Raw genomic sequence first — 19,774 nt, 5'->3', positions numbered from 1 at the left:
ATAGATCTGTTCAGACTACTCCCTTTGGCTTCATGGCCGACACTCTGCTCCAGGTCACAGATTTTGTGCTTATGTCCTTTCTGTAACCATCTATGTTACTTAGCAGTACAGGTTAAGTCTGCTCTACATGGAACACCTGCATCTCAAATAAAGAGATACAGGCTCAGTGCTGAGTTTGCATGTTCTCCTAGTGTATATAATGATTATATATTCTATATTATACTGCACAGAACTGCTTTTGAACTCTTTGTTTGTCCTCACATGGTCACAGTGAAGGTGGGAGACTCTCCACATTCATATGTGTATCACTCTGAACAGAGTTCTACACTTGATCCATCTGGAACATCTCTCACTGAAAGCTTTTAGAAAAAAGGAGGGATTTACAGCAGAATTACAGCTGATTGAATGAACTGACTGAGTGTCCACCCACCAATCACAGCAAACCTGTCAAAATGTCATATCCAACTTAAAGCCAAAATAAGTGTTGTGCTGGAGATGGGACATGTCCATAAACCAATGTAACTGTTTTTGCAATACAAATTATATTTGAGCATTAAGGGGGTTATCAGCTGCCATCACTGTCCACCAGCACTGCCATGTTTACTTTGTAGAGTCGTGGTGTTGTGTAGTAGTATCATGAGAATCTATCTTGCTGCGCAAGGGTTCACCAAACAGGGACCTCTCGCCTCCACCTCTCTTTCTCTTGTTTCACTTTGTCTACTCCCCCAACCTCTCTAACTCTTTCTGAGCAGCCAGTCAATTCTACATTCTGTTTAACTCCAGAAGGATTTGTAACTGGACCATAGAGCATGAAAAACCTGCAGAAGACTACTCTTCAAAATTATTGTATAATTTAGAACAAAATATAGATCTTCTTTTGTCTGAGTTAAATAATAGTTTGGTGCTTTGTTAAAAAATGTCAAAAATCCATGCTGTTTCTCAGTCCCAGCCATGTTTGTTTTGATATGAACGGACCACGTGTCTCTCTGATTGGTTAATCCACCTGTCAATCATGGCCTCTGAAATCAGGGGAACAGGATACTGCTTCAGATTCACTCGTCTTTGTAAAGTTTTGACAAAGCGTGTGGTTCTTGGTGGCCAGGTAACTCTACCTCCCTCTCTCCCCTGCTCTATCCTCCCCCCTCCTCTCCCTCCCTCCTCATCTGTCTCTATCCAACTTCTGGTCTCTCCTTTATCTTTCTCTTCTTTCTCTCTCTTGTCTTCCACTCTCTCCACTCTTTTCTTCTCTGCCTCTCTCTCTCTCCCTCCTTCTTTTTTCTCTACTTATTACTTATTTTTCTCTTGGCTCCCACTCTCTATCCTCCCCCCTCTGTCTCTCACTCAGCCTCATTCTCTCACCCTCTCTCCCTCCTCATCTGTCTCTGTCCTTTTTCCCTTTAGCCCCCCACCTTCCCTCTACTCTCTCTCTCTTACTCTTTCTTCTCTCCCCTTCTCTCTCTCTCTCTCTCACTGGTGGCCCCTATGAGAGGAGGGGCCCCCCAAACACAACTGTCAGTCTGGCTCAGCGCTGCCTCTGATCTGGGGCTATCTTAAGTGGCTAATCCCCCCCTCCCCCCGACATCCTGAAGGAGGCTCTGAAACGGCTTAACCGTATCATTCCCCTCCATTACCCCGGGTCAGACCGGGTCACACTGACTGTTCCTGCAAAAGGGACTTTTCACAACTTTCAACCATGTTGTATTAGTTTCCCTTCACAATTTACTCTCTGAAGTTGTATTTGGAGTGATGTGTGCATGTTTGAGTCATTTTAATCGCTTATATTCAAGATGCCATTTTGCTGATCAACCTTGTTTTCCCCGTCACCAGTTCACACCCCCTGAGACGTACTTACACTGACCTCACAGTTCCATTTTTAGTTATCATTAAACACAACAGTTTCAACATGTGAAGTAGAAGTTAGGTTCCCTTAATATCCAAGCTCCTATTATAGTATGTACTAGAGTATATAGTAGTGTCCTTGAGCAAGACATTAACTGTGATTTGTGTGTTGCATTTGCTATTACATTTGCGATTTATGTTTTCAAATCAGATTTCAGTTCATTAAATTTCAGAGCATGTTTATAGAAGATTAAACTACAAACTTAAGCAGGTTTGGGACATAAGAATAATAAATACAATCACAGCTTTTGTGATGTGACAGTTGTACAAAAGTGTGAGTTTCATTAGATCAGGACATATTGTGCTGCCTTTATATAAAGTGCTTTGAACAGGCCCATGTGAGTGTGCCCAAACCATTTGACCCACCCTCCACCCTGCCACCACGCTGCCAGCCTGTGCCAGCCTGTGCCAGCTGCAGTGTTGTGGTGTTGTGGTCAGACTGGACTGGAGCCACATCCACAGGGTCAGACCCAAACCCACATGAGAGGCCCCAGCAAAAGGGCCCTAGCCCAGGGCCCCCAGTACAATGTGCCACGTCCACATGCATCTGGCCCTGGTTCTGGCCACATTCACTTCAAACAAAGTCGGATAAAAGATGCTGTAGTTCACAAGTGTCATGTGTAGCCCCTCTGAGCTGCTGCTGTAAACATCAGATCTGAGTGGGTGAAGGACTTGTCCTCTCAAACTAGTCCAAGTAGAGGATGGCTCAACTAGACGTCTACTGCAAAGTCAAAGGGAAATGACTCAAGTAAACCCAGTGTAGTAGTTTACTTAGTAATAGTAGGAAAGTTGGTAGTCGTAAAATTGTATGGAGCCACCTCACCAGCCTCTGGTTACACCACCTGAAGCACTTACTGTGATTTTACAAAATAACTCACATTTAACAGCTTCAAACTGTTTCGTCCCAGTGCAGACAGCTCCAACACAACCTCATAAATGTGTCTTTACGAGGCTCCTCCACAGGCCTCACAGCGAGAGGGTACAGAGCTCACCACAACAAAGCCTCTGCCCACAGCCTGAGAACATGTGCGCTGTGGACTGTCTGTGGAGCATTCCTGAACCCCATTGGTGCTGCAGAACCTCCAGGACCTCCAGAACCTCCAAGACGTTCCTCAAGCCTCACCAAAGCTCAGAGCGCCAGTACCTCCAGAATATTCAGAAACTGCAGAACCTCAAGAACCTCCAGCCTGTGGATGTGCACTATGGACTGTCTGTGGAGCAGAGACAGCTGTGCAGAACACTCCCAACCCCCATCACAGCTTGGAGCTCCAGAATCTCAGGAACCTTTTGAATGTGAGGGACAACCAAAACCCAAAACTTTCAGACTATAAACATGTGCACTGTGGAGCATTCCTGAGCTCCACAGTGCACATGTTTATAGTATAGCTCACAGCTCCAGAACCTCCAGAATCTCAAAGACCTCCAGAAACTCAAGAACTTCCAGAACTTAAAGTGTGTGAACATGTCAGCAGAGCCGACCCTTGGGACCATTAGCAACATCTGAAACCTGTCAACAAGGTAAATACATCTCTGTATAGTCTTTCATTTTATTGACAAAAACATTCATACAGTGAGTGGGACGCCGCTCCACAGATCTGACCTGAAACCTGATGGTCTGCATGGAAGTCTGGCCAAACTGTGGAACATTCGACACAATCAATATCATCTCCATGGAATCTAGATGAGTTGCTTTGTGCTCCTTCAAGCTCTTCAAGCAGAAAACCTTTAACTGAGCAATTCCAGTATTACATCCACCCACAGAGTACCAGCCCCCCTCCCCCTGCCCTCGCCCCAGCCTCGCCCCACCACCGCTGGCATGGCACCCGCAGAGGGAGGGGCTGTCTGGGGCTGTAAATGACACAATGGCAGCTAAAAGAAGTCTAGTCTGCCCTCATAAGAAAAAGAGAGGAGAGACGAGGAGAGAACAGAGAGAGAGACAAGGGAGAGGGAAGGAGAGAGAGGAGAGTGAGAGAGAGGGAAGGGGTGGAGAAAGGAGGAGAGAGGCGGAGAGGAGAAAGAGAGACAAAGAGAGGGAGGAGGACGAGAGAGGGGAGAGAGAGAAGGGAGAGAGGAGGAGAGAGAAAGGGGAGGGGGTGGAGAGGGGGCAGATCTGGTTTCGGGCCCCTGCTGCAGAACACACAGGCGGCCTTATGTAACAGCGCTCTCCAGCAGAACCAGGGAAATCTAAACCAAGTCCGACTCAAGTACAGGTGTGGGTCAGGTGGCTCCTCAATCAGGGGCCCCACACTACACAGTGTGGGCCAAGTAAGGTGGCTCCTCAGTTAGGGGCCCCAAACCCCCTGTGCCATCTCAGAGGATATGAAGCTCCAAATACCATTATTACAATGTTATTACCAAGACTCACACAATCAAATCACAAGAATATATGACCATTTAGAACGACACAAGTAACAAAAGAAGATGTAAAAACCAAAGTACTGTGTTTCTTACTCAGATGTTCAACCAGAACAGTTCAGACTAAAACACACTCTCTGCTTGAATCTTAAATATCTCATACAGCTTGTGTCAGGAACACAACCAACACTCACTTTCAAGCACCACATTCATACTAGACAAGGTGGGTGATGTGTCTTGCCTAAGGACACAATGGCAGTTGTTCCACTGATGTCCCACTATGGCACCTGGAATTCCCAGAGATCTCCAAGTCCTAACCAGGCCCGGCCCCGCTTAGTCTCTGAGAGCTGACGAGATCAGACTTTGACAAGACGGTATGACCACATCACTAAAAGTGCATGTGACTGACTGGGGACATGCACAAAGTCATCTCAAGTCTCAAGGATCAAGTCCAAGTCCAGTCCCAAGTCTGAGTGTAAGTCCATTTTATCAAGCCTCAAAATAGTGACTCAGATCCACACACACGAGCAGCTCTGTATGTGAGTGCTGTGGTCACATAGTACAGAGGGAGGAGACCGCTGCATCGTCCAAAGCACCACAAAGGTCAGCAGAGTCAGTGTGTGTGTGTGTGTGTGTATGTGTGTGCAGACTCACTGTGGTCAGTACAGGCAGGTCCACTATAGCCCGGGCAGCACTTCCACTCCAGAGAGGTGACGGTGCGGTACACCAGCTTATAGGACGGCCGCACCACAGTTCGATAACTGTGCACACACACACAAACATGCTTTAGGTTCAAAACTGTAAAGGGCAGATGTGGAAAGAGCATTTAGGTTGCATTCTTGTGGCTTTAATTCCTTTCAAACATGCTTTTTCTCACTCATTTGCTCATTGCATTTTGGGGGAAATAATGTCTACATTTGGAAAATACACTTTATAAACTATACCTCCATTTCCAGTGAGGCATTTCTGAGTTAGAGCTCCCTCTGCTGTTTGCAACGGGAATGACCAATCAGAAAGTAAACATGAAGTCCTTATCCCAGTGAACTCTAAGCAGAGCCATGCTATTCTAACTGAGCTGTAAGTTTGACTCCGATGATGGTTTATGGACGTGGCCGTGCAGAAGTCCAGAGTTTTATCTATGATGCAACTAAACTGGCAAAATGTGAATAAAGCATTTTTGAGGCTCAGAGAACGACAACTTTGGATTAATTAAACAAGTATGAACAAAGCAAAATAGAACTCGAGTACTGTTTTTTGACAAGGACTGTTTTTTGATATGGTAAAAAGCTCAAAAAAGGCAATGTAGCATAATATGTGACCTTTAACTGTTTATCTGAGTTTACTTGTGTAACTTTTTTGTATCAGAATTTATGCTTGACACAAAAACACAAAAACCTGAGACATGTGAGTGTGGAGAGTCTGACCTGCCCCCGGAGCAGCCCTGCGGCCAGCGGCAGCTCTGGTACACCCTCTGCACCACCGTCCCATTGTGCACCTGACACGTCACTGTCTTTGTCACCGTGTGGGGACACCAGTTCCTGTGGACACAGAGGACACGTGAGAGACAGTGTGTGGACATACAGGACACAGAGGACACAGAGGACACGTGAGAGACAGTGTGTGGACATACAGGACACAGAGGACACAGAGGACACGTGAGAGACAGTGTGTGGACATACAGGACACAGAGGACACAGAGGACACGTGAGAGACAGTGTGTGGACATACAGGACACAGAGGACACGTGAGAGACAGTGTGTGGACATACAGGACACAGAGGACACAGAGGACACGTGAGAGACAGTGTGTGGACATACAGGACACAGAGGACACGTGAGAGACAGTGTGTGGACACAGAGGACACAGAGTGTGTGGACACCCTCTACTGGCCACATGTATAAAAAGCCCTTTTCCACATTTGGTACATTCTTCGTTCTCTCAGAGGTGGTCAGATAATATTGTAGCCACAGCTGCCCCGGGGCAGACTGATGGAAATGATTAACCCCTCCCACCAGCACCCACACACACACACCCACCCACACACACACACACACACACACATATATTCATATTAGGCAATAGGTAAAGTGTCTTGGACACAACAACAGTTTTGCCCCATGCCCACTATGGCAGCTGTACTTCTCAGGGTTTTTTTTAACAGTATCCTGTGGAACACAGCAATAACATCTCCATCTCCATAACATCTCCATGGAGACAAACAGGTCACCAACCTGCCAACAGAAAAGTTACATGATGCAGCATTAGCTTGCATTTTCCAGTCAATCTGAAATTCTTCACACATTAATTAGGGTGTTCTGTTGACTCTTGTCCTCCTCCTCAAACTCCTGTTTTCTGGCCTTCGCTCATCTCTTCGTTCAACCCTTTGCTCAGCCCCAGTGCATTGTGGGAGGTGTTGACAGTGGCGTGGGGCTGTGTTTGCTTTGGGCATGAGGTGGGTCCATGCAGAGACATGACATCAGGTTTACAGTCAGGTCAACACTACAGGCCTGGATCAAACTCGGAAAATATGATTCCATCAAAGTGTCCGTGACCTCTGTGTTCTGTCTACATCGAATCAAGTGTTTTATTGTCCTGGAATCAGAAGCTGGCAGTTAGCATGCTAGTTGCTGTTAGCATTACCACTCTGATGTGTGAAAGTGAGTCATCACGGTGAGTAATCAGGATGCTCAGAATGCATAAAGTAAGTGAGGGATAACTTTGGACATTTGCAAACCATTTAGAACATGTATGTCTGACATCTAAAAACTCTTGATGAGGGAACAACGTAATAACACAGAAAGCGCCAAAAAGTGGATTTTTGTATAATACCCCCTTTTTAAGCAGTACACTCTGCTGAATAACATTGTTTTAAACTTCAGTCTGCACATTCTCGGAGCTGTGTCCAGTCAGAGCAGCTGATGTCGTGCTGTTTGTAGGTGTAGAAAGGAACAGAGGCAGTTGTGAGACAAAAAGTCGAGTCATTTTCTGTAAGGCCATTATCTGTCAATTGTACAGCTGTGGTTGACTAAATAAATTCTTGGTGAAGTAAAGACTTATGCTGCTGATCGATTGGTCGACTAAAAGGGGGTGTGGCCAAAGCTCTCAAAACTATCACATATCTCTATGTATCTGACTCAAACTGCACATACTAGACTACACCTGCAGGGAGAGCTCATGCAAAAACCACTCTTTATGCAGAAAATAGAACAGTGGTCCCTCATTTATACGTTCTAAAAATAACCCGCGATAGTAGTCAACTTTATAATTTACAATGATTCTATCTGTTTTAAGTCTGCAAAACCCCTCAGCACACACTTTATACACTTTTCTCACACAGGACAGTTAACCCTTTTTGCCTCCTTCTTAAAACTCATTGCAGCTGTCGTCCTTTTGTTATTTTGCTTCTTCTTTATGTAACCGAAGATTAATTAATTTCGTAATGGAGTCCTACAGCGCAGAGTCCTGCAGTACAGCACCACACCCGCCCGTTAACCTGAGATTACATCAGTTTGCGCTGCCTACGCCACGAACTGAACCAAGACTAAACCAGAATTAACCCAGGACTGATTCCAGGACTGAAGAGGAGGACTAAACCGGGACTAAACCAGAACAGAAACAGGACTCACTGTGGGGATGAAGGTGATCGCAGGAGAAAGGATCGGCTCAGCTCCGCCTCTTACGAAGGTAAGGTCGGCAATTCCCCAAAATCCTCATCGTCTAAATTACATTTTGGTCGAGACTCCATCGACCAATTAACTGACTAAACTACTGACCTATGAATGAGTAGGAATTAGTTACATTAATTAGTTACTTTTTTGAGTGAGGGAGTCCCATGGTATCAGCGGGATCATAGTTTAAAGGCAGTTTAGAGTTTTTACTTTACATCCTGTACTTGTGTCTGTGCACAAGGCTCCACTAGCATGCTAACATGACAAAGAGGCTTAAACAGCACAGTGCTCAGTGAGGACAGCAGGAAGTCCATATGCTTCTGTCATGTGTCTATAAATCTATCCAAGTGTGTGTGGACGGAGCCAGACACACCAATCCACAAACACTATCACACACACACACACAGTCACACACACATACATGTTGGGTTTCCATGCTTCTTGGGCACATTCCATCGACTTCTATTAATTTCCTGGAGACTGATCCTAACCTTAGCCATAGTCACTACCTATTTGAACTCATGTCTGAACTATAAACCATGTTGTTGGTGGGGGCTGGTGTGGTGGGAGTGGTAGTGTGTGTGTGTGTTCCTGTGCCAGTGCTCTGCAGTCTGCCCGGGCTGGCAGTGTGGAGGTCCTTATGTTTGTCACACAAACCCAGGGCCTGAGGCAGGAGCAGGTCCCTCACAAAACAGCGACAGGAGCAGACAGGAGCACAGTTAGTCTCTCATGAAACAGTGACAGGAGCAGACAGGAGCACATTTCGAGCCCTCATGAGAGACAGACAAGAGCAGACAGCGTTCCCACGAGCAGAGGAAATCCTCCACAGGCTGCACATGTGTGGTGGATCACACAGGTACAGGACAGAAAATGTACCATGTAAGAGGCACGCTGGTGAAGTGTGAAATGAGCAGGCAAAGGAGCCACGCAAGAGCCTGTTGTAAATGCTTTTAGCGCAAGTGGAAACCAAAGCACTATGAAGAAACCTCCACAGGCACAGGGAGAACATGCCAATTCCACACACACAGCACCACCTAGGAGTGACTTCCAGGGGACCCGGGATTTTCTGTAAGGTAAGAGTGCTAACCACTGTACCAATGTGCCAAAGTCCTGGCCAAGATTCTGGCTTAAGATCTGGAGATGAGTCTGTGGGTGCAGCAGTATGGTCAAGTTCATACATGAACAATTTAAAGGGCACTTTTAAAGCCCAAATCAACCTAAATTAACACTTTTCAGTCTTCAGTTAGGGTTAGTCTAACCCCCTCAGTGTTAAAGACACTATCTGTTCGTTTACTGTTTGAAAGTAGCACACATTTGAACCTGTGTCAACAGAGCCATCACCTGCAGACAGAGACACATCCAAGTTTGTCTCATTCACAGTTTATGAACAGACCAGGCCTCGTGTGAAGCTCAGAACCTCCAGAATTTCCTCCCTGAGCTGCAGAGGCTGCATTAGCACTGACTCATGACTGGTGCAGGTGCTGGGGTTTGGTGACCATTCAGATCAGAGAGACGTTTTAGGTTTAAACCAACTGGATTTCAGCTTTGAAACTGTCGACCCACATGAGAGAATCACGTGAGGCTCATTCTGCTTTTTGATTGGATAATCATCTTGAACCAAAACACCAAATAATAACATGAACAACTTGGTCATCGAGTCCAATGTTTTTGTAAATAAGAATGCATCAGCATTACTTCTTATTTGCTGTTCTCAGTAAAAACTATATTTGATTTGAGCATGTTTCATATCTGGGGACACAATTGGGTCATGTTTATGGAATTTTAAATCTGAATCTTACAAAGAGTTGTGTTTTGGTCAAAGCATAACAGACAGTACGACCCATTCTGTTTCTATGGACCACTGCATGTAAGTAGTAGCAGGTCATGCTATTGGCTTTAGGTGGAAAACCGAAGGGGGTAGGGGGTTCTACAGCTTTGGCACACAGAGGTTCCCAGACCATTTGGATGCTCCACCTGGGAGCAGCTAGAAACTGCGGGAGGCGCAGGGGAAGCGGAGAATGGGTTTATGGGCTCTCTGCTTTGTCTTGTACTTATGCGATTATAGGCCAGAGGAAGTGCCAACCACAGCCGCCCCAGCACAACATTTGGATTCCAGAGCCCAGGCCTGACGCACAGATCAGAGTGAGAGAAGAGTGAGAGAAGAGTTAGAGGAGAGTGAGAGGAGAGTGAGAGGAGAGTGAGAGAAGAGTTAGAGGAGAGTGAGAAAAAAAGTGAGAGAAGAGTGAGAGGAGAGTGAGAGAAGAGTTAGAGGAGAGTGAGAGAAGAGTTAGAGGAGAGTGAGAAAAAAAGTGAGAGAAGAGTGAGAGGAGAGTGAGAGAAGAGTTAGAGGAGAGTGAGAGAAGAGTTAGAGGAGTGAGAGGAGAGTTAGAGAAGAGTGAGAGGAGAGTGAGGGGAGAGTGAGAGAAGAATTAGAGGAGAGTGAGGGGAGAGTGAGAGAAGAGTTAGAGGAGAGTGAAAGAAGAGTGAGAGGAGAGTGAGAGAAGAGTTAGAGGAGAGTGAGAGGAGAGTGAAAGAAGAGTGAGAGGAGAGTGAGAGAAAAGTGGGAGACGAGTGAGAGGAGAGTGAGAGAAGAGTTAGAGGAGTGAGAGGAGAGTTAGAGAAGAGTGAGAGGAGAGTGAGGGGAGAGTGAGAGAAGAGTTAGAGGAGAGTGAGGGGAGAGTGAGAGGAGAGTGAGAGAAGAGTTAGAGGAGAGTGAGGGGAGAGTGAGAGGAGAGTTAGAGGAGAGTGAAAGAAGAGTGAGAGGAGAGTGAGAGAAGAGTTAGAGGAGAGTGAGAGGAGAGTGAAAGAAGAGTGAGAGGAGAGTGAGAGAAGAGTTAGAGGAGAGTGAGAGGAGAGTTAGAGGAGAGTGAGAGAAAAGTGAGAGAAGAGTGAGAGAAGAGTTAGAGGAGAGTGAGAGAAAAGTGAGAGGAGAGTGAGAGAAGAGTTAGAGGAGAGTGAGAGAAGAGTGAGAGGAGAGTGAGAGAAGAGTTAGAGGAGTGAGAGGAGAGTTAGAGAAGAGTGAGAGGAGAGTGAGAGGAGAGTGAGGGGAGAGTGAGAGAAGAGTTAGAGGAGAGTGAGGGCAGAGTGAGAGGAGAGTGAGAGAAGAGTGAGAGGAGAGTGAGAGAAGAGTGAAAGAAGAGTGAGAGAAGAGTGAAAGAAGAGTTAGAGGAGAGTGAGAGAAAAGTGAGAGACGAGTGAGAGGAGAGTGAGAGAAGAGTTAGAGGAGAGTGCGAGGAGATTGAGAGAAAAGTGAGAGGAGAGTGAGAGGAGAGTGAGATATGAGTGAGAGGAGAGTGAGAGGAGAGTGAGAGAAGAGTGAGAGAAGAGAGAGTGAGAGGAGAGTGAGAGAAGAGTGAGAGGAGAGTGAGAGAAGAGTGAAAGAAGAGTGAGAGAAGAGTGAAAGAAGAGTTAGAGGAGAGTGAGAGAAAAGTGAGAGACGAGTGAGAGGAGAGTGAGAGAAGAGTTAGAGGAGAGTGCGAGGAGATTGAGAGAAAAGTGAGAGGAGAGTGAGAGGAGAGTGAGATATGAGTGAGAGGAGAGTGAGAGGAGAGTGAGAGAAGAGTGAGAGAAGAGTGAGAGATGAGTGAGAGAAGAGTGAGATATGAGTGAGAGAAGAATTAGATGAGAGTGAGAGAAGAGTAAGAGGAGAGTGAGAGAAGAGTGAGAGAAGAGTGAGAGGAGAGTGAGAGGAGAGTGAGAGAAGAGTGAGAGGAGAGTGAGAGAAGAGTGAGATATGAGTGAGAGAAGAATTAGATGAGAGTGAGAGAAGAGTAAGAGGAGAGTGAGAGAAGAGTGAGAGAAGAGTGAGAGGAGAGTGAGAGGAGAGTGAGAGAGAGTGAGAGAGAGTGAGAGGAGAGTGAGTACTCCTGGCTGCACAAACCAGCTTGGAGGTCTCCATGCAGCAGAAAGGTCCAAACTTAAAAAAAATCTGATAAACATTGAATTCTAGTATCAAACTAACTCACCACTTGTCTAAAGATAAAAACTGATATTTCCAGATCATCATCAACACAGGCCAAACTGAGCACATCACATGAAGAGAGGTTCAAGTGCAACGCAGAGGCACAGAAAAATGAAATAAATGTGGAAAAAGCTGATGATAAACATAAAGTAGTTGTGCTTTTGCAAAAGCTTTAGCTCTAGCCACAAAAATGTGAATTGTTGACATCAACCTTAATTATGTATATAATTCACATACATATTATATTTAGAGTTGATTTATTAAGATAATATAAATATATATATATTCTGTTTGAGTGACATCAGTGTGTCATGGAGCAGAGTCCTGCCCCTGGACCAAACACATCTACTCCAAATGAACAACAAAAGTTGGAAAACTGAGTGTTTACACACATATAAGCCCACAGGGAAGTAGAAAAGAAAGTAGCACAATTGAATGTTCTAAATCACATTCCATTTTCTAAACAAAGAGTGTTTTTATTATCATTGTGGTATCAGAATCAGGATTGAACCGAGTCTGTTCCTTAGTCTCGAAATCAAGTTTGAAATGTTAGTTTGACAACATGATTGTGCAAGCACAGGGAGGTTCTTCATGATGGATCTTGTTTTCAGAAGATCCAAGAAACCAAGGCACAAGTATGAGGACCAGCCAAGTCCTGCCTGCTTCAGATAGAATTCAAATGGCAGTTGAGTGGACGCATCATCATTTCCTCCATTAATAAGTAAATCTCCTGTTTTATTCTGTCTAAAAAACATTTAATCCTGTAGTGTAGATGTGTACAAACAAACATGTTCTGAAAATGTGATTCTTGTATTAGTTTGTCAGCTCAGATTTCTGTCTTTTGTCAATTCTTCTGGATGTGTTTAAAATGTAAACTTTGAACAGAATCACATTATTAAGATATCAATCACAATCACAACGCTTGTCAGAAATATGGCAGTTACACATGTTACCAGATCGTTCAGGCCTGATTTGAAGAAGGCGTATTATGACAGCTTTTACACAAAGTTATGCTTTGTCTGTCCAAGCTTGTTTTTTTTTTTCTTCTTTTCAAAACAGCACACTGGAGCCAATGTTAGAGAAATGGGTCGACAGTGTTGGGGGTTTCAGATTCTAGAATGTGATGATGTCATACTGCCCGATGAGGTTGATGTACTTGATGTACAATGCTGCAGAATGGTGAAAACTTTTTAAAAACTGATAATAACTGATTAATAGTATCGATCATCACCCATGCTCTAAATATGTAAAAACATGATACAAAACTGTGCACAGCAACTTCACAAACTTGATGGGCAGTAGTTTCATTAGATAGCACTCTGAAGGAAGAGAGACTTAGCGCAGAGAGCAAAAGAGGGGGGATTACCACCAGCTCATTAAACATATTAATACATTGTTTTTGTGCAATATAACATTTAAAAAAAAGTAAAGGGCACATGGGGATCTAAATATGTTGTGTTGTTATGTGCAGCTTAAATCCCATAGTGTAATACTCCCTCTGCACGGTAATGCTAACAACTACGATTCTAACCACACACTTCCTGATTGTGGGATGATTAAACACTGAATTATAAACATGCAGACAGTACACAGGGGCCTTCTTCTTCCTCTGATACAGTATATCTGTACTGCGGCAAGAGGAATCTCACTAAAATACAGGAAGAAAAAAGAGAACAGGCTCTTGAAACACCAAGTTCAAAAGGAAATCTCATTCTTCTTCATTACTTTGACTAAGGGAGCAGACAAGGGGAGAGGTGCTTCCTCCAGGGTTCAGAAGTCAAAGGTCAAGTGAGCAGAGTAGGGGATGATGGGTAATGATGCTCTCAGGAGAGTCTACCAGACCAGTGTAGTTTTTCAACAGCAGACAGAAGACTTCCCTCAGCACATCCACAGTCTAATGATGCAACCAGTGCAGACCTCCACTCCTCCTGCTCACACAGTCACATACGAGACATACTGAGGCAAGATCATGTATGACGCAAATTACAAATTTAGATGAAATTTATATTTGAAAAACAACATATTATGTGTTTTGGTTTGTTTTTGATGCTCTGAGTCCCACCCTTTCCTCTCCATGCTAAGCAGCTCGGCCCCTCAGCCCTCGGCCCCTCAGCCCTCGGCCCCTCAGCTCTGCTCAGAGGACGGCTCTGGTCTGGATTATCAGGGGACTTTTTCTCCAGTCCGATCCAGTCACAAGACCCAGCTCAGGTCCAACTGACCACGCTGACCTCAGCTTTATACAGTCACACTGTTCTCACGCAGATGCACAGCAGGTTGGCAGAGAGCGGGCAGTGTCTTCCACAGGGACACAATGAACATCAAGCAAGATTTGAACCATCAACCTTCTGGTCAGATGGTGAATAGGACTAACTGACATACAGTACTAATGAGCACCTCAGACACAAAGTGAGTCTGCGGCAACAGCAGTGTTAGTGTGGTACTGTAACTGTACATTTAAGTGATACATAAAGGATTCTTTTTATATTTCACTAAACTTTGGTCTTAGACAACCACTCGCTTTAACTCAGGAACCAATCTTCCTTATTATCGCATCTTATTATTATGTGTTGCAAAAAAGCTGAAAGCAACAATCTAAAAATCCAAGTGTTCAGATGAAACGACGTGAAGGAGAAAGTGCAGCACAAGACCCACAGACACGACTGTCCTCTAGCCCTGTCTGTGTGTGTGTGTGTGTGTGTCTGTCTGTGTGTGTGTGTGTGTGTGTGTGTCTGTGTGTGTGTGTGTGTGTGTGTGTGTGTGTGTCTGTCTGTGTGTGTGTGTGTGTCTGTCTGTGTGTGTGTGTGTGTGTGTGTGTGTGCGTGGGTGCATGTACGTGTGTGTCTGTGTGCGTGTGTGTGTATGTACGTGTGTGTGTGTGTGTGTGTCTGTGCGTGGGTGCATGTACGTGTGTCTGTGTCTGTGTGTGCGTGTGTGTGTATGTACGTGTGTGTGTGCGTGTGTGCGTGCGTGTGTATGTACGTGTGTGTGTGCATGGGTGCATGTACGTGTGTGTGTGTGCGTGTCTGTGTGTGTGCGTGTGTGTGTGCGTTTGTGTGTGTGCGTGGGTGCATGTACGTGTGTGTATGTACGTGTGTGTGTGTGCGTGTGTGTATGTACGTGTGCGTTTGTGCGTGTCTGTGTCTGTGTGTGTGCGTGTGTGTGTGTGCGTGTGTGTATGTACGTGTGTGTGTGTGTGTCTGTGTGTGTGCGTGTGTGTGTGTGCGTGTGTGTATGTACGTGTGTGTGTGTGCGTTTGTGCGTGTGTGTGTGTGTATGTTCGTGTGCGTGTGCGTTTGTGCGTGTGTGTGTGTGTATGTTCGTGTGTGTATGTACGTGTGTGTGTGTGTTTGTGTGTGTGTGTGTGTGTCTGTGTGTGTGTGCGTGTGTGTGTGTGCGTGTGTGTATGTATGTGTGTGTGTGTGTGTTTGTGTGTGTGTCTGTGCATGTGTGTGTGTGCGTGTGTGTATGTATGTGTGTGTGTGTGTTTGTGTGTGTGTCTGTGTGTGTGCGTGTGTGCGTGTGTGTATGTACGTGTGTGTGTGTGCGTTTGTGCGTGTGTGTGTGTGTGTATGTTCGTGTGTGTGTGTGTGTGTGTGTGTGTGTGTGTGTGTGTGTGTGTGTGTGTGTGTGTATGTTCGTGTGTGTGTGTGTGTGTGTGTGTGTGCTGCCTCCTCCACAATCGTCCCACATCAGTAGATCCTACAGAGAGCAGGTGTCCCCTCACCCTCTGACCCAGGCTCCGGGGCCCACCCTGCTGTAAACTGTCCATCTCAGGAGCACAGATGTGGGGGACGTCCCAGCTGTGTTTGGTAAACAGAGGAGCAGACACAGCAGAGTTCAGGGGCAACACCGTCTCTGTGTGTTTGATGAAAAAGTTCTGGAGATGTTCACAAGTGGCATCACTGGATCTTCATCTGACTAATGGAAAATCCTCATGTTCACTTTTGTGATCTAATGATAAATGGATTCAACAGAAAAATAAAAGGATGAAATGATAAACCCATGACATTCTGTTTATCTCTCTGTCATCTCTCCATCCATATATCAGTGTGCATGACAGCTTTATGAGACAAAGAGAGGACTACCCACTGCTCTGTGCTAATCTTTATTGGTGGGGCATTTCCTGAGGACAAAAGACACACTCACAGTCTCTGTGGGGGACACTTAAGAGTCCACACTTTACTACAAAGACAGAAACAGAAGGGGGACAGGCCTCCGCTCGACAGGCACGGGGGATGAGTGGTTACCACTCATGCTTTACAGCAAGAAGGTGCTGGGTTCAATCCCCAGGTCACTCTGGTCTTTCTGTGGGGAGTTTGCATGTTCTCCCTGTGTCTGGGGGGTTTCACTCCAGTTTCCCCCATCAACTTAAAACATAGGTACTCCTGACCAAGACTAGCTCCAGATCTGTCCCAGGTGACACTGAAGGATGGTCAAATGCAGAGGACAGATTTCCCAGTGGGAACCTTATGTGAACCATGACATTGATCAGACTGTATGTGTATGTACGTTCATACTATTGAAGCATGCACCGTACTCTGTATCAGAAAAACACACTGTACACACACACTGTACACACACACTGTACACACACACTGTACACTGTACACACACACTGTACACACACACTGTACACACACACTGTACACACACACTGTACACTGTACACACACACTGTACACACACACTACACACTGTACACTGTACACACACACTGTACACACACACTGTACACACACACTGTACACACACACTGTACACACTGTACACACACACTGTACACACACACTGTACACACACACACTGTACACACACACTGTACACACACACACACACACACTGTACACACACACTGTACACACACACTGTACACTGTACACACACACTGTACACACACACTGTACACACACACTGTACACTGTACACACACACTGTACACCACACTGTACACTGTACACACACACACTGTACACACACTGTACACACACTGTACACACACACTGTACACACACTGTACACACACACTGTAAAGACACTGTACACTGTACACACACTGCACACACACTGTACACACAGTGTACCATAGACTGTACTATAGTTTGTACTATAGTTTGTACTATAGTTTGTAGTATAGTTTGTAGTATAGTTTGTAGTATAGTTTGTACTATAGTTTGTACTATAGTTTGTACTATACATTGTATAACTGTCTCCATAGCTGCGCTCAGGAAACACACGTCGCCGGCACAAAGCGCTGTGATGGAGATGGATGTGACCTGAGAGTGTTTTTGTCTACAAACAAGCTACGGCGGCCTGCAGAACTCAAGACCAGGTTTGGTCTAAGTTTAGTCCTGGTTTAGTCCTGATTTAGTCCTTGTTTAGTTTAGCTTTAGTCCTGGTTATTTCTGCTTTAGTCCTGGTTGAGTCCTGCTGTGGTCTAAGACATGAGGAGTCTTCTTTATGTCTTGGTTTAGTTGTTATTTACTCACAGTTTGGGTTAAGATTGACTAAGTCCTGATTGGATCCTGGTTTAGTCATGGTTTAGTCTGGCTTTAGAACTGATGCAGTCCTTTAGTTTAGACCTGGCTTTCTCCTGGTTCACTTAGTCCTCTTGGTTTAGTTCTGGTTTGGTCCTGGACGGTCCATGAGTTTTTGTTTTAGTCCCAGTTGAGTCTTGGCTAGGATTTGTGACTGATGTTTATGTATCCTTACTTCAACTTTGGTTTGGTCTGAGGTGAGACCTTAGCTCTGGTCCTGGTTTAGTTCTTGTGTAGTCCTGGTTTAGTCCTGATGTAGTACTGATGTAGTCGTGGTTTTGTCCAGGTCTAGTTCTGGTTTGCTCCCGGTTAAATCCCAGTGTATTGCTGGTTTAGATCTGGAATAGTCCTAGTTTGGTCCTGGTGAAGTCCTGATTTTGTCCTGGGGAGGTCCTGGTGTACTTCTGGAGTAGTCCTGGTTTAGTCCTGGTTCAGTCCTGGTGCAGTCCTAGATGGATGTGCGTACAGACGAGTGTTTAGTTGCGTGTCTTACCTCTTGTGATATACGGAGGTGTGCGCTCCCGCCGGGCTCTGCTCCTTGTACAACCCGGTCTTCCATGTCCCGTCGGCGGCAGAGCTCATCCAAAACACCGCTACGGTCCACACCACCAGCGTCCTCCTCCACCACCACCTACACCTCCAACCCGCGGGCAGTGAGCACTTCTGAGTCCCCATGTCCTCCACGGCACAAGCGGCAAAGTTGGGAAGAGCGCCCCGAAAACAAGAGACTCAAATCGGCTGAAGAGCGGAGGACGCAGCGTGTGTCAGCGGGGCTCAGGGACTCCACTTGGACCGTACGCACATCCCGTTCACGCACGAGCACACTTCACACTTCACACGCACACGCACGGTATCGGTAAGGCAGCGTCTCAGGAGCGGTGGCCTCGTCTCGTAGCGTGGACAGCTCCTCCTCCTCCTCCTCCCGTCTCCTCCGCGCTCGGTTCTTCGGGTGCTTTTAAAGTGCTCCGGTGCACTCGGGTCCGGCCCACTTCACTCGGGACAATGGTGGAGTCCTGGTGGGTTCGTTGGAGCGGCTCCTCCTCTCCCTTCCTCTCCTCTTCGCTGGGTACAACGCGTGCGTAAAAGGAGGTGCCGCTGTCCATCCGTGTGCTCCAGGCTCCGGTTTGGGACTTTCTAAAGTTTTCTAACGGAGCTGCTGAACTTTGTCTTGTGTTATTGATGACACAAAAGGTAGGTCTATGTGTCGTCGTTTTAAAGGAAAACATGACAAGAGAGCGGACTACACTGCGCTGTTGTCATTTTTAATGCTCTTTTATTACGCAAAAGTGACTCTTTAAACCACGCTACAATGGTGTTATCTCATTGAAAACAAACCCGGGGTTGTGTTTTGTTTCATTCACACATGTTTGAGTAATTCTTTGTTATTAGCCTGTCTACTGTTAGGATAAACAATTAGGCTTAGGTGGTGTATAAATACTGCTGTGATGTAACTGAGGTGCTGACACGATCCATGCAGCATGATTTAATACTGTTAAATCCTGGTTTAGACCTGGTTTAGACCTGGTTTAGTCCTGGTTTAGTCCTGGTTTAGACTTATTTTTAGACCTGGTTTTAGTCCTGGTTTAGACCTGGTTTAGTCCTGGTTTAGACCTGGTTTAGTCCTGGTTTAGTCCTGGTTTAGTCCTGGTTTAGACCTGGTTTTAGTCCTGGTTTAGACCTGGTTTAGACCTGGTTTAGACCTGGTTTAGGGGAGAGCTATAGCCCAGAATGTGAAAACAGGAAAATACCACAGTGTTATCCATTTATTTTAACAAAGTAACTGTAATCCAATTACCACTCACTGAAACAGTAACTGTAACTGAATACAGTTACTCATAATTTGTACTCTGATTACGTAACTCCACTACATGTAATCTGTTACTCCCCAACACTGGATATTGATGTACTGTTATATTTGATTATTGGACTATTAGAATTCACTCTACAATGACCCAGAAAACAGGGACTAGATCACAGCTGAGGGAGGCAGAGATAGATTCAGTTCATGTAAAAGATTTTCTATTTCTATCTATATATATATATGCAAGATGCTCTCATAAGGGAAGTGAGATGAATCCAGGGGATCCCCGTCACAATCGGATAAGATTGTGCAACGTGCCAAGAGGCCTGTCTGGTCTGTGCACCAACTAAGAGGCACTAAGTCTAAACCATGGTCGCCTCCTGCTATAGTTTGAGTATAAAAATCATTGTATATTGTAATATTGTACCATATCTGATGTACTTTGTGAAAATTTGGGGTTCAACATATAAAACTTACCTACAACCTTTATTTATTTTACAAAAAAAGGACCTTAAGAATTATCACCAACAGTCATTGTAGAGAGCCATCCAAATAT

At 45.4% G+C, this 19,774-nt stretch overlaps 1 protein-coding gene across 1 annotated transcript in view; it reads right to left on the bottom strand.

The window, feature by feature from the left end:
• emid1 (EMI domain containing 1) overlaps positions 1-18,274 on the bottom strand; it is a 98,058-nt gene extending 79,784 nt beyond the window's left edge. Inside the window, exons 1-3 of the mRNA XM_055161458.1 lie at positions 17,911-18,274; positions 5,679-5,792; positions 4,909-5,015 (exon numbers count right to left, since the gene is read on the bottom strand). Of these exons, the coding sequence (XP_055017433.1) occupies positions 4,909-5,015; positions 5,679-5,792; positions 17,911-18,092 (403 nt within the window). The 5' untranslated portion in view covers positions 18,093-18,274. The remainder of the gene's footprint in view (positions 1-4,908; positions 5,016-5,678; positions 5,793-17,910) is intronic.
• Between the last annotated feature and the right edge of the window lie 1,500 nt (positions 18,275-19,774).

Source organism: Boleophthalmus pectinirostris, unplaced genomic scaffold (genome assembly GCF_026225935.1).
Source record: "Boleophthalmus pectinirostris isolate CB_2022bp ecotype Guang Dong unplaced genomic scaffold, ASM2622593v1 HiC_scaffold_4, whole genome shotgun sequence".
NCBI classification, from domain to species: Eukaryota; Metazoa; Chordata; class Actinopteri; order Gobiiformes; family Gobiidae; genus Boleophthalmus; species Boleophthalmus pectinirostris.
This window is presented reverse-complemented; position numbering and strand designations above follow the sequence as displayed.